This window comes from Agelaius phoeniceus, chromosome 15, assembly GCF_051311805.1.
Source record: "Agelaius phoeniceus isolate bAgePho1 chromosome 15, bAgePho1.hap1, whole genome shotgun sequence".
Classification (NCBI taxonomy): domain Eukaryota; kingdom Metazoa; phylum Chordata; class Aves; order Passeriformes; family Icteridae; genus Agelaius; species Agelaius phoeniceus.
The window spans coordinates 10,647,674-10,663,596 of NC_135279.1; the positions used below are offsets into that span (position 1 = coordinate 10,647,674).

The 15,923-nt window shown below is 44.0% G+C and overlaps 1 protein-coding gene across 3 annotated transcripts in view; it reads right to left on the bottom strand.

The window, feature by feature from the left end:
• The window catches only part of FNIP1 (folliculin interacting protein 1), a 64,186-nt gene that overhangs the window by 9,295 nt on the left and 38,968 nt on the right, over positions 1–15,923 (bottom strand). For 2 of the 3 annotated variants that reach the window (XM_054642694.2, XM_077186275.1), the window contains exons 4-12: positions 14,641–14,741; positions 14,317–14,391; positions 13,735–13,826; positions 11,202–11,285; positions 10,132–10,203; positions 9,162–9,297; positions 8,429–8,630; positions 7,968–8,053; positions 1,676–1,822 (exon numbers count right to left, since the gene is read on the bottom strand). In XM_054642694.2, coding sequence (XP_054498669.1) covers positions 1,676–1,822; positions 7,968–8,053; positions 8,429–8,630; positions 9,162–9,297; positions 10,132–10,203; positions 11,202–11,285; positions 13,735–13,826; positions 14,317–14,391; positions 14,641–14,741 — 995 coding nt within the window. The remainder of the gene's footprint in view (positions 1–1,675; positions 1,823–7,967; positions 8,054–8,428; positions 8,631–9,161; positions 9,298–10,131; positions 10,204–11,201; positions 11,286–13,734; positions 13,827–14,316; positions 14,392–14,640; positions 14,742–15,923) is intronic. The other variant, XM_054642695.2, reaches the window with a different exon arrangement.

Genomic DNA, 15,923 nt, shown 5'->3' on the forward strand with positions numbered 1-15,923 from the left:
TCTCACTTACTCTGTTTGGCAATAATTATAAGACTTCCTATTTTGCAAGTTTTATGTTGTAAAACATCTCAAAACCAATTTATTTCACTCACTGTAAGAAAGCAGTGGCACTGTGTGGCCCCTGTACTCCAAGGAGATCCCAAACCCCTTGTGACTGTGGATGAGAAGGAAGACTATTGCTACCAAACCTGTAAAACAGCTGGGTGCTGTGTTCTTTCACCTAACTATTGTGCAATTTCAGCCCATATGGCTGCTCCTTTTCAAAAATAATCCCCACAAAGTTCTGTAGCTCAGCCAGAGAAGCTGTGTTCTTAGGCTGGCAAAACAGTTTTCACTGGCTAAGCAATTGAGGTGAAAAAACTTCCTGAAAAACATGAACTATCTGATTTACTGCCATGATAGAGCAAGGTTTCTGCTCTGTGGAGTTTTACCAGTTGGTTTTGCTGGCAGGAGCTCGCCCAGGAGGCTCCACACACCAACACATGGTGCTGTTGGCCTCAGTGGCTCATGTGTGGGGAGGAAAAGAGCCAAATGTCTCAAAATGGTGTTATTTGAATAATTTACAAGCATCAGGAACCCTACAGCTTCCATGCAGCCACACTAGAGACAGCCAAAGGAGGACGGGAGATTTAAAACTAGATTGGGAAGGATAAAGGGCTTAATTTTTCTCTGGTTTCCATCACTTAAAATCTTATTATATTTAAAATAAAGAAAACAAACCCAAATAAATGACTATTTAAATGTAACCAGCATGTACAGGACTCAGAATGGCAGGGATCAAAGGAGACAACCCCAGCAAAGAGCCTCCACTAAAGCAGGAACTGATCTTTAGAAAATACATCAGCACCCCTCACAACTCCCCGTGGTTTCTCCCATTGCCCTGGGGCAGGAGCAGGCAGAGCACAGTGACCACTGTCACCCTCACCTCCAGGGACAGGAGAGGTGACAAAGGTGGTGACAGAGCTGGAGGATGGGAGCAGCAGCCCCTTCCCACCTGCAGGGAGCAGTGCCCCTGACCAAACATCTGATCTGCTTGTGCCATCCCCACCCAAACTAGGTCTGTGCTCCTTTTAGGACTTTAATGGAGATAAACCCTTTAAAAACTTCCCCTACTCATGCCCTGAGGAAAGGGGATAAAGTACTGACAAAAGAGTAAATTTATCAGATTTCTCCCAGTTTATCAGGAACTTTCTTTCTTTCTTTTTCAGTTTTCAACATCTGCTCACAGCTGGGGCCTGAGGCCAGAGAGGTGAGTGAGCATTAAAGAGCACAGCAGTTCTTTAGTGGCCTTTCAAAATGATATTTAAGGTTTGTGGTCTGACAGTATTACAGACACAGCTCTTCCTGAATGTATAATCCTGCTCATCACATGATAACTGATTCTGAAAGATAAGTTAATGCATTTTGTAAGGTATCTTTACCCCCTTCCAGACATCCACACAGATCACACACTTCCTATGGACATGTTCCAGATTTTCAGCCTCTATCAAGATGTAGAGGATTGTGAGGAAGCAGGAATTTAATGAGATAATTTCTTATTTGTTTCAAAAAGAAGGTATTTACGGATGGCCTTTTGATTCTCTCATTACCAGGATTTTAACAACTGATTTAAACATTGGTTTGAAATAAAAAGGCACAATCACATATGTAATTTAGAAACTAAAATCCACCATACTGATTTTTAGAAGCATTTTCCATCAAGAAAGTGAACTCCTTCATGAAGCGATGGCACAGCTGGTTCTTCTCTGGTGTCCCTGACATCATGGTGAGCCAGACAGGCTCCCCAATCCGTGGCATCGTGTAGAGATTGCAAATAGTTGTTCTAGAGAACAAAACCAAAAAAATCCAGGAGGTTAAAGGAAAAAAAACAAACAAAAAGAAGCCCAAACAAAAAACCCAACAGCCCCTCAAAAAACCAAACCAAACAGAAAACCCCAAACAACAACAAAAAGTAGAAATCTCAGTTTAAAAGAATTCTGTGCAACATTTAATCCAGCTCTCATTTCTATCAGAAACAAAATTTCTCTCAGCAACCATTATCCAAACCATGTTGTTCATTAAATAGCACAAATTCAACCTTTACCTCAGAGAGCTGAACCTCACAGGTTCCTCCTGCATCCACCTGCCCTGATCCCAAACACAGCAACATTCCCTGGCACAAGTCAAGAGCTGCCCTGCTCTGAATGAAGAAGGAATGGATCATTTCTTCTTATCTCCCTGCTTGTTCTTCATTTCATTCAAAACAAACTTCTGCTTTATTTATGACTAGGACAAGATTGTAGGTATCTGACTTATAAAAATACCTTAACTTCCTCCTTGCTTTAAAAACTTGGTGAATCTCCAGGCCAAACCTATGAAGTGTGGGTGTGTAGAGCAGGGAACCTGTTCACATCTTTAGCTTTAAATAGAGAGGATGACAGTAAAGGCACCCTGTGGCTGTACCTATTACACACTCACCACATCCTTTTTGACTCTACAGAGGACAGTAAATGTATGATTAAAAATTTGCTCTGCAGTAAAATACCAGATTAAAATCCCTCAGATTACTGTTAAACTCCTCTAAAATATAAACAAGTTATAGTTTAAAGTACAAAGCCTACATTATGACACTATGGGAAGCTGTCTTTCTAACACAGTAAAAATGTAAGCCTGAAAAAGCCCAAAAGGACAGGAGAAATGACTGATAATTCAGGTTTCTCCCTGCCTAATGCACTGCTTTTTCTAGGCAAAGTATTTTTGTTTTAAAAGGCAAAGATATACATTACCCCATTATCCCTAGCACCACCCCTGATTTATAAAGATCTTATATCTTCTTTTTTATATATATAGAAACTTCTGAACTTCTATTATATCTTATATATCTTCTCTGGATATCGTGGTCTCAGAATTTACAGACACTTTCAGCAGCAAATTCACAGACACTTTTTGCCTGTGCAGAGCAGGCAGGCAAGCACACTGGAGCATCAGCTGCCAAATCTTCCATGGTTTAGGGTTTAAAGTGAAGCTCCCAGGAAGTGAGAGCTGCACATCAGCAGCAGCAGCAGCAGCAGAGCACATCCCACCCCGGGGAGGAGGGAGGCAGCCCCAGCCCCTGGGCACAGAAGCAGCTGGGTGGTGACTCCAGAGCTGCTCCCCAAAGGGCAGCAGAGGTGACTGAGGTCACCAGGGCTGCTCCTCAAGGAAGAAGGTGAGGGGGCAGTGGCTTTCTCTGCTTTACTTTTCCTAACAATTTTCATCAAATACCAAATCCATTCTCTGTGTTCACAACAGCCAAAATGAACCTTTGTCTTCTTCAAAGGTTAGACCTTCAAATCCTCCACTGCCAGAAGCACGATGAGAGCACCACAGAAGTGTCAGTGTGCTGGAGAGGGGACAGCTGAGCTACCTCTGCACTCCCCAGCCCCCAGAGGCTCTGCTGGGTCACTTTGGAGCAGCCTCACCAGCTGCTCCATGTTACCCTCTGCTGCTGGTCCTGTCCTGGGAGGGAAACCCAGGCTGGTGAGACCTGAGCACAAGTCCTGCTGCCTAGACAGGAGTGGGGCACACAGCCAGGGACACCAGCCCTGCCTCTGGGCACCAGAGGGTCTCCAGCAGCACAAACACTCTCCTTGGGGTACTGGGACTTCATTCCTCTGCAGGGGTAACCTGGGACTGGGGAGGGTTTATTAGGGGAAAGCTTTCTGTTCACAGCCCATTAGCTGGAGCAGATGTTAAAGATGCCAAAAAAAAAAAAAAAAAAAAAGAAACCTCAAGTCCAAGGATCTCAAACTCAAGGAGTTTCAAAGCTCAAAACAAGTATGAAAATTTACACCCCCCAGACACAGCTGACCTGAGAAGCTGAAGATAAACAGCACAACTTAATGTAAAACACAGCTTATTTCTCCATCCTATGCAAACTAACCCAAGCCAAGCCTCTTGCAGCTCGACTGTTTTGAAAAAAGAAACCACTTCTATACTAAAACCAACATATTAAAATACTTGTTTTCGTTGAAAAGATAGCCCGAGTCTTGTGACTCGTTATTTACTATTCTGGTAACCCTGGCTGCATCTGCAGCTGATAGTGTTTCCTCCGAGCCAGATCAGATTGCCCTGGCCCCTGGCCAGCAGGCATGTGACTGCAGCACAGGGAACCTCCAGCCAGCCAAGGCAGCAATGGCACACAGACCAAGGGCAAGGATTAACTGCTTCCCAGCTCTTCAAACACCCAGGGAAGCTCTCCTGCCAGATAGCAAAGGGCAAAAACGAAAACAAAACAAGAAAACGACACGAAGAAACCCTCCTCAAACACTACAGGGAAGTTAACTGGATTTTAAAAATAACAATCATTAAAAACTCACTTGGCCACTCTCCTCTTGGCCATCTGCAGCAGCACCCCCTCCCCTCCCTCCCCACACACACACCAGCATGTGAGGGAAAGCTCAGTTAATGAGAGACTCTGCTCTTTTGAGGGTTCCAGTACCTTTAAATTGGTTTATATTTGGAAACGCCTCTGGGAGGCTGAACTCCAGCCTGGAGCTTGCAGGCACCTTGGCCCCAGCAGTGGAGCACAGGGACCAGAGAGCCCCTCAGGAAACACCTTCACATCTCACAGGCTTTGAGAGCCACTGAAGCCCAGCCTGGCCAAGCCCAGCCCAATTCCTCTGGGGTCTGCCTGCCCTGAGGGCACAGGTGGCACCAAGGTGAGCAGCCCTGCTGCCACAGACACCACAGCACAGCTGCTCCACCCTCACACACATACACCCCCAACCACCCTGGGTTTCAGTACCAATTTTCAGAACCAGTCCAAGACATCTTTCCCTGGTGCTGTACAAACCAAACGAGCCAGACAGCTCCCCATGGATGAACAAAGCTCCTCATGGATGAAAGCATCCTGCTGCAGCCCCCTTCCTCCCCAAGGAAAGCACTGACCCTCAGCACTGTGCCCCAGAGCAGCGCTGCTATTTAGGAGCCCAAACATAATAGCAAAGAGAGAAAATAATCAGTGGTTTATAAAGCTTAATTCACATACATTTGTTTCCTATCCTCATTCCATCCTTCCAAAGATGATTTTTCCTTAAAAAGGAACAACAAAACAAAGGCAATCCCCACTGCAGGGAATGCAGGAGTGGGGCTCCCCCACAACTCAGTGCCCGTGCTGGCACCACTGAGCACACTCAGTTCACAGCAGCATAAGCTGCTTAAAAATTACTGGCAGAAAATGGGATCAAATCTGTCTGCCAGAGAGCAGAGAGGTGTTTCCCCAGGCCCTCACTCAGGGTTTCCTTGCCAGCCAGCATTTGTGCCACACAGGTATTAGTCACATGCATAATCTGTGTTATCAATGTGCTGTGCTGGCCTCAGGGACTGGGGGAGCCAAAATGTTTATGCAAGTACAGTAGCTTATTTCCTAAGTCATGTGTCTGCACAGCTGACATCCACAGAGAGTTCTAAGCCTCTAAGTCAAGTGTTAATAGCTAAACCCATCAGTGCTTTAGAAAATTAAAAATTGCTGTAAAGTGACTAATGATGCAAAGGTAGGCCTGGAGCTGGGCACAAAACTGATGGCAAATTTATCAGCAGCCTCCATTTGCAGAAGCAGCCTGGGCCTTTGAGAGAAGGCAGCTTTGTTCTCCAGCTTTGGCCCAGCTCCCTTTTTGCAGGCAGTGGAGTGACCTACAGCCACAGCCCCTTCCCTGCAGAGGGGACTCTGGGGTGATGATCAGCAGGGCAGCACATCCCCCATGCCCACTCATCTGAGGTTATTCTGATCACCAGACAAGTCCACATCAGCTACTCTTGAGCACCTCTGAAGATGCGGGGGGGGGGGGGGGGGGGTTTAAAGAAAAACAAACAAAAAATATTCTCCTTAAAACAACTAGGCTGCAATGAGTTAAACCAGCAAAGGATTACATTTTAGAATCACCAGCCCACTGAAGTCAGCACCCTTCTTCCCTCCAGCACAATTTGCTAAGAGGACAGGAATCAACACAAGTCTCAGGTTCACCAAAGGACTCGTCTCCTGACTTCCCTGTGACTTCAGTGGGAAAGCAGACACCTAAAGAGATAATAGTGTCCTAAATGGGTTTGCTGAACCTGTGCCAAAGCATCTTTGCATCCAGCCTTTGGTATTTAAATATACCTCTCTCTTCTTACCAGACACATCCTGCATTGCTTTGAAAAGCAAGGGGGTCTTGCATGTCACAGAAATGAGGATGACATGCATGTCACAGGGGCACAAGGACCTTGCCTAGACTGGGGGCACCAGCTGCTGCCCACCTCTGAATGCAATCCCTTAAAAAACCCCAGCAAAACCTAAAATTGCCAAAGGCTGCTGCCCCAGGAAATTCATTTCTATGAAATTAAACTGGATTTAATTAACTTCATTACACTATTAAAGAGCAATATTTATATCACCATGGAAACCTCTGCACAGAACTGGTGGTTCAGCTCCAAGTGCTGGTTATGCAATGGTTATGGCCATGTCATGGGAATGATCCCAGCTCCTGGTGAGCACTGAGTGCCAATCTGTGTCTGCTGGGACAGTGCTTTCTTCCTCAGCCCGACCACAGCAGTCTTCCTCACCTCATCCCAGCTCAGCACTGCTCAGTGTCCCTCCAGGAGGAAAAGCCAGCACAGGGGATTTGGCCCTTGTTTTCAGGGCTTTTTCCTGCTTTTGCCTTGGGAGAGGTGCCCCTCCCCTCCCTCTGGAACTGTTTAACTTGGAAGGACAAAGGAGAGCGGGCAAAGTCTGCTGAGTGTATCTTGAGGGGGAATGTTTTGGGGGAAAGGTTTGGAAAACAGCTGGGGAGCTGGTGTTAACAGAGGGTGGGAAGGCACAGAAATGGCTCAGGGAGAGACCTGGGAGGAGAGACAGGGCAGAGCTGTGGGAGTGGAGGATTCACTGTGGCTGCTCTGAGTTGCCGAACTTGTCCCAGGCCCCTGGGCTGGATCAGTGGCTCCCAGCAGTCATGAGCTCCCTCTGCTCCCTCTCTTGGCACAGCTTATCCCATCCACAGGCCCACGTGCTCCCTATTTTCTGCCTTCTGTCCCTACAGGACATATCCTCTGCCCTTCCTTGTGACTACCTGGAGGTGAGCTTCTAAAAAACTTTAAAATACACTGTGCCTTTGTCCTGCAGCACTACCCAATCCATGGCATTCAGGTAAGAAGTGGAATTGTGGAAAAATAAATGAGCACTCAGGATCCTTCTCTGTTCAGTAAAATACATCCTGATGTCAGAAATTTCTTTTTATAACATCAGAGAGCTGTCTTCAATAATGTCTCTAAAAAGTAGCTCTACACTGGTTGTAAAAGGAAGCACCCTGCCACTCCCATCTGAGAGGAGATGAATCACTCCAAACAGATGGATTTTATCTTAACTCCCTCCCCATGACTTCAGCCATGGAAAGAAAATACAGCTAAATGCCAGGGATGTGCTTATCTGTGTTACTTTGTAAAATAACTGTTGAACAGAGAGGCTCTGCAGGTACCAATAGCCAGAGATTACAGCACTGCATTTGACTGTGGGAAAAGACAGCTCTTCTCTTCCTAACTGTTTTTCTGAAACACCTTTGGAGCACAGCTTAGAGAGGGGTGAGCTTTGCTCACACATCAGGACATTACACACTAGAGGAGGATTTCCCTAACAGGGCTTTGCAATGCTTTTCCCCCTCTCAACAGGCCACAAAAGTGCATATTAAATGGTTTTTAATAGGTGACTGGGAGCTTCCCTATCACCTAAAGCACAGAAAACCCTGTGTTTGTGTTCTGTTCACACACAACTAATGGACACACACACACACTTGGAAAAATCCAAAACCTCAGGCACATTAGGATGGCTTGGGTATCACCAGTCCTTTGCTGTACTGACTTCTGCAGAAGACTTTGGACATTTTAAGTTACTTATCCTGCACTAAGAAGATCCTTGTAAAACAGGCTCAAGTGCTTTTGAAGAAAGAGACAGAAAGGACAGGAGACATGTGGCTCACCTGAACTCATTGAGGGCATCCACAATTCTGTTATATGCCAAACTCCGCTGGCTGGCATCAGCTGATCTCCGACTCATTTTCATGGCCTTGAAAACAATCATTAAACAGATAAGTAACATACAGCTACAGGAGCACAGAAAATGGAAAACCAAGTCATGTGCTTGACTTTATCTTTTGTTCAGCAGGTCATGCAAATAATTCTTTTAAGTGATAAAGTGACGGTCCAAGTGCCAACTTTCCCATCTGAGGGAAGACAGGTGAGGCACATTTGCAGCTTCTGCTTCTTTTGTGCTTTTCACCATTCAAGGCATAAAAGTCAAAGTTTTAACTGCAGTGATGCAATTCCCACACCCAACATCAAGTTGATCCCACTTTTGTAACTAGCAACAAGAGTTAGAAATTAATCTGACAGGGCTGGGAGAACATACACAAGTGCAAGAAGCCAAAGGAACTGTGTTTACCTGTTCTATTGCACTCTTCAGTTTGTTCATGTGACTCTCAAAAAGAGGGAAGTGTGAAAAAAAGAACTCGTTAAATTTGTTGTTTTCATCTTCATCTTTTGAGAGTGAAAAAATAACCCCAATTGCTATCTTCTTCTTCCTAACAATTCCTGGGTTTGGACCAGAGCTGTCATCTGACAAGTTGAAGCTTTCATCCATGGACCTTGGAGCAGGAACAAAAGGGAAAGTTAATGTAATCCACTGCTTAAAGTTGTACCTTGGTTTCCTGTGTGATTCAGTTCTTGAACATTTGACTTCAAATACCTTTTGCTTGAATGTGTTGTCAAATCATCATCTTTGATAACAACCCCTTTGTGATTTTTTACAAACAACTATGAATTGATTCTGCAATCACAAAACTCTGGAACCAGATTCAAAGTGTTCATAGGATCAGAATATTGGTATTCTAGTTCTCCCCCATTCTTGCCAAGAATTTGTGTTTTGAGTACCATCTTAGGGCTTCTTATCCTCAAAACTACAGCCTACAGATTTCCATGTTGCTGAAGGCTTTCCAGCTAGTGAAAAAACAACGAACGCCATGAGGCACACAGAGACTAAAGAAGTTCAGCCTGACTTACACCTCTGTAAATACCCCAGGTGAAAGCATCAGCAAGAGCAGATGCACATATGCAAGAGCAGAATGAGGCTGGCAGGGGTGTGTGGGCAGCAGGCAGCCCTGGCGTGGCCAGCTCACCATCGGGGGAAGACGCCGTTCTCCAGGCTGGTGGTCTGGCTGCGCCGCCAGCGCCGCTGGTAGCTGCTGGCACAGCTCTTGTTGAACGAGGAGCCCGGAGATGGAAACGGGGTGATGAGCAGGCTGCTGAGAGATGCTGCAACAACAAGAGGAATAAAAACCTCTCCAGAAAAAAGAGAATTCGGAATATAACACCAGCAACTAAACCAAGTCTCTCAAGAGACACTGCTGTTGCTTCTCAAGCGCCTTCTCTTTTGCTTATCTATGTTTCTAATATAAAAATAACCAGTTTATAATGACATTAACAAGCCATGCAAGAATGACAAGGGTGGGACAGTCCTGCTGATTTACATAATAGGCAATGCACAGGATGCACCTTGCTCAGCAACCTGAGTATCAGGAAATAAATTCCTTGTGGAAAGGAGTAATGTTGATCACATCCTTTAACAGCCTTTACAATCCCAGCCCAAGTGTTCAACATCCTGAATCTGGAGGGAGGAAAGGGGTGCTGTTGAGGCCAATTCATGTTTTAACATTACCATCATAGGAACACAGAATCACAGAATGATTTGGGTTGGAAGGGAACTGAATTCCATCTCATTCCATCCCCTGCCATGGTCAGGGACACCTTTCACTAGACCAGGTTGCTCCAAGCCCCATCCAACCTGGCCTCCTGGATTTGGAAAGGAGATGACAGCAAGTATTGTTTAGAAATGCTGCAAGCTCATTTCCATATTAAATCTGCCTTGCTTATTTGCAGCTTGTTTAATAAAAGACACTGCTGTCAGGTTACTGTGAGCTGCCCAACACACACCCTCAACACCTGCACCACCTGGACCCGTGCAGAGAGGTGTCATTAATGTCACAGAGCAAACCAGAACAACCCCATTTCAGCACTACTTCATGATGTGCAGAGACCCAAATGAATATTTTTGGAGTTTACAGGGTTAACACATGGAACTGCCATTACCAGATCTTGCTATACCGCTGTCTCTGTCCTCGTTCTGCTCCCTCCCAGGCATATCCATGGGGTTGCTGTGAACTGTAAAACAAGGAATACCAATTAGCAGGGGAATGTACAGTTCCTTTCTTGTTTGCAGATCTCCATGTAATTAATGAAACAAAAACATGCTCATTAATTCAGATCAACAGCACTGCACAAGGCCATCACCAAGAAAGGCTGCTTAGCTGAACAAACCAAAACACTTACCTGAGAAGCCTGTATATGTTTTTCTCAAGTCCATACACCTATTTTAGTGCAAACTAAAACCAGGACTTTGTTTCTGTCCATAGATAATTTTCAATAAAATTTTATTGTACCAAGAGGATGTTGGTCACATTTGTAGTACTCAATGTATAGGCAAAACCCACCAAGACTCAAAATAAACACAACTTCATTCCTAGACCAGCTTTCTCAGGTATTAGATATGTACTTTTAAAGGAATTTTGAATGCTGTCTTTAAGAAATTGATACTTTTAAGTTGTGAGCAGTGCATTGGTTGTTCAACTAAGCTGTAAGCTGTCCAGATTCACAGTCTGCATCTAGACAAGATCAAAGGTGTGTCAGGCTCAACAGTCTTTAAATGTGATATATTTTACAAATATTTGTGTGAAATAAAGCTACTCAGCCATGGAAATAAGATCCACTAAAAGCAAGAAATGTCCATTTTGAATTAATCTAATTTAGCTGTAATTTTTACAGTTTGATTGAAACCAATCCAGATCAAAATAGCTTGACATCATTGTGAAATATTATCCCCATAAATATTAATTCCATATTTAAATATTTTAGTTTCCAAAACAGAACAACACAGACAATCCCAAAGAGGACTATTAAATGCCTGCTGTTCTTTGGGGATTTAAGAAATGTGTCCAGAAAGGTAAGGGAGCAAACACCACTGTCCATTTTTTTCTTTTTTCTTTTTTTTTTTTTTTTTTTTTAAATATGAGATCTTATTTGCAGGGCTAAACTACAAATCCACAGAGTTTGTCACCCCAGCTAGACTAGCCCCACAGCACAGCACACAGCACACAGCAAACCTGCAAAGAAAGAGGCGCTCCGGATGAGGCGGAGCGGACCTTGCTCTGAGAATGCCCGCCTGGGGCTGCAAAGCTGGGAAAGACCTACATGGCAAAACGTAAAATACACATCAGAGAATGAGGTTAGTAAAGCAGAACAGTCCATAGGGAGGGGGCCAGGGCAGGGAAAGGTTTGAGCCAACATAAATGCAGAGTAACACAGGCAGGAGAACAGCTCTGAGGCTTTACCAGAACGCTGATGTGAGGATGAGTCTCACAGCTGGGCTATACAGCATTTATAGATTAAAATAATAGACCCAGCTTTCCACTGTCTCCCATACAAGGATGGGGTTTCTCAAAAGGGCTCTTTTTTTTTTTTTAATTTTAAGGTTGAAAAATGATTAATTTATGCAGGCTCAAAGCCTAACTTGACCACAAACAGGAGATTCATCACAGAGTATAATGTTTGTTTTAACATCCACACTGGTGGGGTGCCTGGGAACACTGCTTCTGAAGAGGAGGAGGAAGGGGAGAAAGAAGGCAGGAATTCATCTTAGTAGAACCAACAAAAAATTATAGGCTGAAGTAGTTCTGAGAATAGTCAGTACATAAGTTGAGTGAAATGATCACATAGAAAATAAATGTTAGCAGTCTCAGTAGTGCATTTTAAAAGTAATACTGGATTATAGATATACCAGGGAAACAGTGTATTTACTGTACACAGAGCCAGAAAAAACACATAAGTATTTTTAAAGAGTTAATTGCCAGTCCCCCTCCTATATTTGAAGCCATGCTCACTCAAAGTTTTCTGATTATACAAAACACAAAGGCTGCACCTCAAAGCTCCCTTCCATTCTCTTAGGCCTCCAGTCATTAAAGGGAACACATGACCAGGGCTGCTTTGTTTTTTTTTTTAACCAGCACATGTGAAAAAAGCACCTTGTAAACAGTTCCCAGCCAAAACACATAAACCCTTCTCCTGTCACAGATGAGTCAGGAGCAGTCTCTGCTGCTGAGCACAGTTGGAAATGCTGCAGTTACAGATTAACTCCTCTCCCTGCTTCACCTAGGGTTCCCTCTGTGCTCAAACAGGAACTGTAAACAAACACTGCTGAAAACTTGTGCAGCTCAATCACAAAGAAAACTTCATCCTCTTCTTGCTGGCAACCTTGTGCCTCTTGCCACACATCCTTACCCCAAGGTACCCATACCTCCCAAAGCCTCAGAGCTCGGGTCTTGGGGCAGTCACCAGAGTCACCTCACAGCTGGACACAGGGAACAGGTGGCACTGGCTACACCTGAATCACTCCATGCCTAAGAGCTGCCTTATCTGAACTGGAACTTGCAGTTTAGATCACTCTAATGCTACAGCAAACTTCTGCCAGGCACAAGGCACAGCCAACCCTAACAGTAGAGGAAGGTGATGTCCTGTCTCTTAGATCAGGTACCACATTCACTGCAAAAATCACAACTGAAGCCTGAAAGGACTTTGGGAAATGAATTTGTAGGTTGTAAGGTTCTTACAACCTTAATTGGTTTCCCTTACAAATGGACTAGTGCAAATTATTTTAATGAGGTATACAGCTCATGAGCTTGAGCAGCATTTAAGCCCATGCTTGGGCACAGTCTTGCAAAGTCAATGGGAAGGAAAGCAGTAAACACCCCTAAGATCTAGAACCACATCAGAGTCAGAAACCCATTTAAGAGTAACACAGTTATCAAATATACTCACTTCCAACCCTATAAAAGCATATTTTACATACAGAAATTTCCTGGAAAGCAACTGTAAAAATAAGCCCCTTATTCCACCTACAACAGACATTTGTTTGGGAAGTCAACAATCCAAATGAACAGATAGGGAGGAGAGAGCCATGGATCAGGCTGCTACACTGGACAACCAAGCACTGAAGTCCAGTCCTATCAGCTCTACTGTTCCAGGAGGAAAAGCCAAGACCTTTGTTATCTAATGTTCATGGAGCCTCCACCCACAGCTCCTCCAGGGAAGCTGAGAACTGAGGACACCAGATGGTTTCTCAGGACTGCTTAGCTGCCATGGTCAGCCAGAGGAGAGAACACACAGATATTCTGTCTAATCTGATCCAAAGCTCCAGCTCAGCTGTGCAAGGTTAACTGAGACTTGTACAGGACACACAGCTACAAGTGCTCAGGTGGGCAGAGTACAGAGCAGAATGAGAATTATTAATGGCAATACAACCAGGGAACTGAGCCAGGCTGAATCAGTCCTGCCTGATCAGAGATATGCTCTTCAGGAATTTCTACAGAATGTTATTTTCCAACATTTTCTGTATTTGAACTTAAGTACATATAAATATTTCTATTATGTATTTTGTATACACATATGCAGCTGTGTATACTGAATGACTGCTAATTCCCTGAACAGTCCAAGTTATTCTCCTCCAAGCTCCATCACCATTAACTTTCTGTTACATCTTTACCTTTTTTTATATTTGATTTTATTTAAAAGATTTGCATGTTCTAGAATCTATGTTTACTCAATTAAAGATATCAGTAAATAAAATCTGTTTGCAATTACCTATATTCCCAAGAAGTCCATTCATAATTGTACTGTGGTCAGGCTTTAATGTATTGCTGTCTTGATTAATGAACTCAAGACTGTCCTGCAACCTATAACAAACATAAAACATATAACAAAACCAGTGATTTGCATTTCAGTAGAATAGAGAGATAGTTCATTATTGCCAAAATGGAACAGACAATGTAAAAACACAGGCTTCTACTAGAAAAAGTTTTCGTAGCCTAAGCCACATCTTCAAGTGGGTCACTTAATAACAGAAAACAGATATTTTTGTAACATATTTTTACAATATTTTTGTATTTTTCTTCATCTTGGACTGAATCCCCAAGGTTGCAGGTAGGTACTTTTGTACCTTACAGTATCAAGCTTCACCATATCAGCATGGAAGGAATGGTTCATTCATTTCCTTAGAGCCAGCTGAGGTGAAGACAACCGTGAGGGAAAGGTGAGGACACCACTGACAGGATGTAGCAAGGAGTTATTTTTTTACAGAAAGAATCTGGAGGGTCCAAAGAAAGTCCTGTGTGTCCTTGCATTCACCTCTTTCTGTGCAATAGCTACAAAGGGCAGGGCACTCACGTGTTCAGGCTGCCGTAGATGCTGCTGCCCGTGCGCGCTGTGAACACCTTGCTGAGCATGAGCTGGGGAGGGGAGCTGGGGAAGAGGAGGGAGATGTCAGTCACAAACAGGGCCAGGACAGGCTTTGCCTTCCATTTCACAGCCCTCCAGATTTTATGGACCTTAACACAACATAACACCTTTTTATTTCAAAAATGACCTCAGATTGACTTTAAAGCAAACACAGAAATCCATTTCAGTCTGCACTTGTGCCATTCAATTCACTGTTTATCAGCACTAAGGGTGAGTCTTCTGAAAACACCTGCAGCAAAACGTTCATCTTACCGGATCTGATGAATCTTCAATGTGGAGCCCTTGTAGCTCATGGCCACAGAGCCAAACATCATCTCTCCAAGCATGTTGGCATCTGAGGAGCACCGAGAACCCTGCAAAAAATCAAACCCACCAACGTTTGGTTTGAAGCATTTTAGAGGCACACTTCTACTAAGGCAGCACACAAGAGAGAAAATATTCCTTATTTAAAAGATAAATATGCAAAATATCTTGCTGGAACACTGTTGAACATGCAAAGTTGAACAGTTTAATCAAGATAATGCTAACAGAGAAAGTGATCTTCACACTGGCTGTGAGCTCAACCTCTAAAACCATGCAACAAACCAAACCCACCTAGGTGAGGGGAAGCAGATTCCAACAGCACTGAGCCAGGGGACTAAACTTTTAACCATGTCTTAACACACCTCACTGAATTAAGCCTAAACCTTGCTCCTGCTTGACAAGAAGAATCAGCAGTTCACTGGAGATGTTAGACTGTGCAGTGGAGCCAAACTGGACCAATGTTTGCTTGACAAAGACTGAATCATAACTTATCCATGGATGATATTTTATATGGGATGAATCTCTCCCTGGTGCTTCTGTGATGGCACCAGGAAAGAGCTGCAGCATCACATTAGATGCCAGGCTGAAGTGGTGCAATTCCTGCTTCTCTGGTGGCAGGAGCTTGCTGTAAGGCACACAGGCTAAATACCAAGGAGCAAAGTCACTATGCTGCATCACTGGCTAGGGCAAATTCTGCAAACAAAACCCTAAAATTAAAAAATTACTCAGGGCAATCAACTGGAGACAACTGCTCTGCAGACAGACTTCTTATTTCTGTGTTTTCAATGACTGTGATTACTGTGCCTTTGTCCAGGGCTGTTTCACCTCCAGGCCAGCAGAGTGTAAGTGCTGGCTCTCCACTTGTGCCTTGCCCTGAATAATTTAAAATGTGGTGATCACTCACTAACACAGCTCAGCCAGTTCTCAGGAGAAGGAGGTTTGGCAAAAGAGCAACACATTTCCTACAAAGTGTGTGATAGCATTTAATTACTCCATTCCCTGGAGAAATCCTTCTAAAAGATCCTTAAACCTTAAACCCCTCACAGAAACAACCCTGCTGGAAGATGCTCAGTGCATCTCCATATTCCTCATGCAAGCTCTAAACAACCAGAACCCTGAGTAACCATGTATTCTACACAGGACTGAAATACAGAATGACAAGAATGGTTTGGGTTGGAAGGGACCTGGAAGCTCATCCAGTTCCACCCCCTGCCGTGGGCAGGGACACCTTC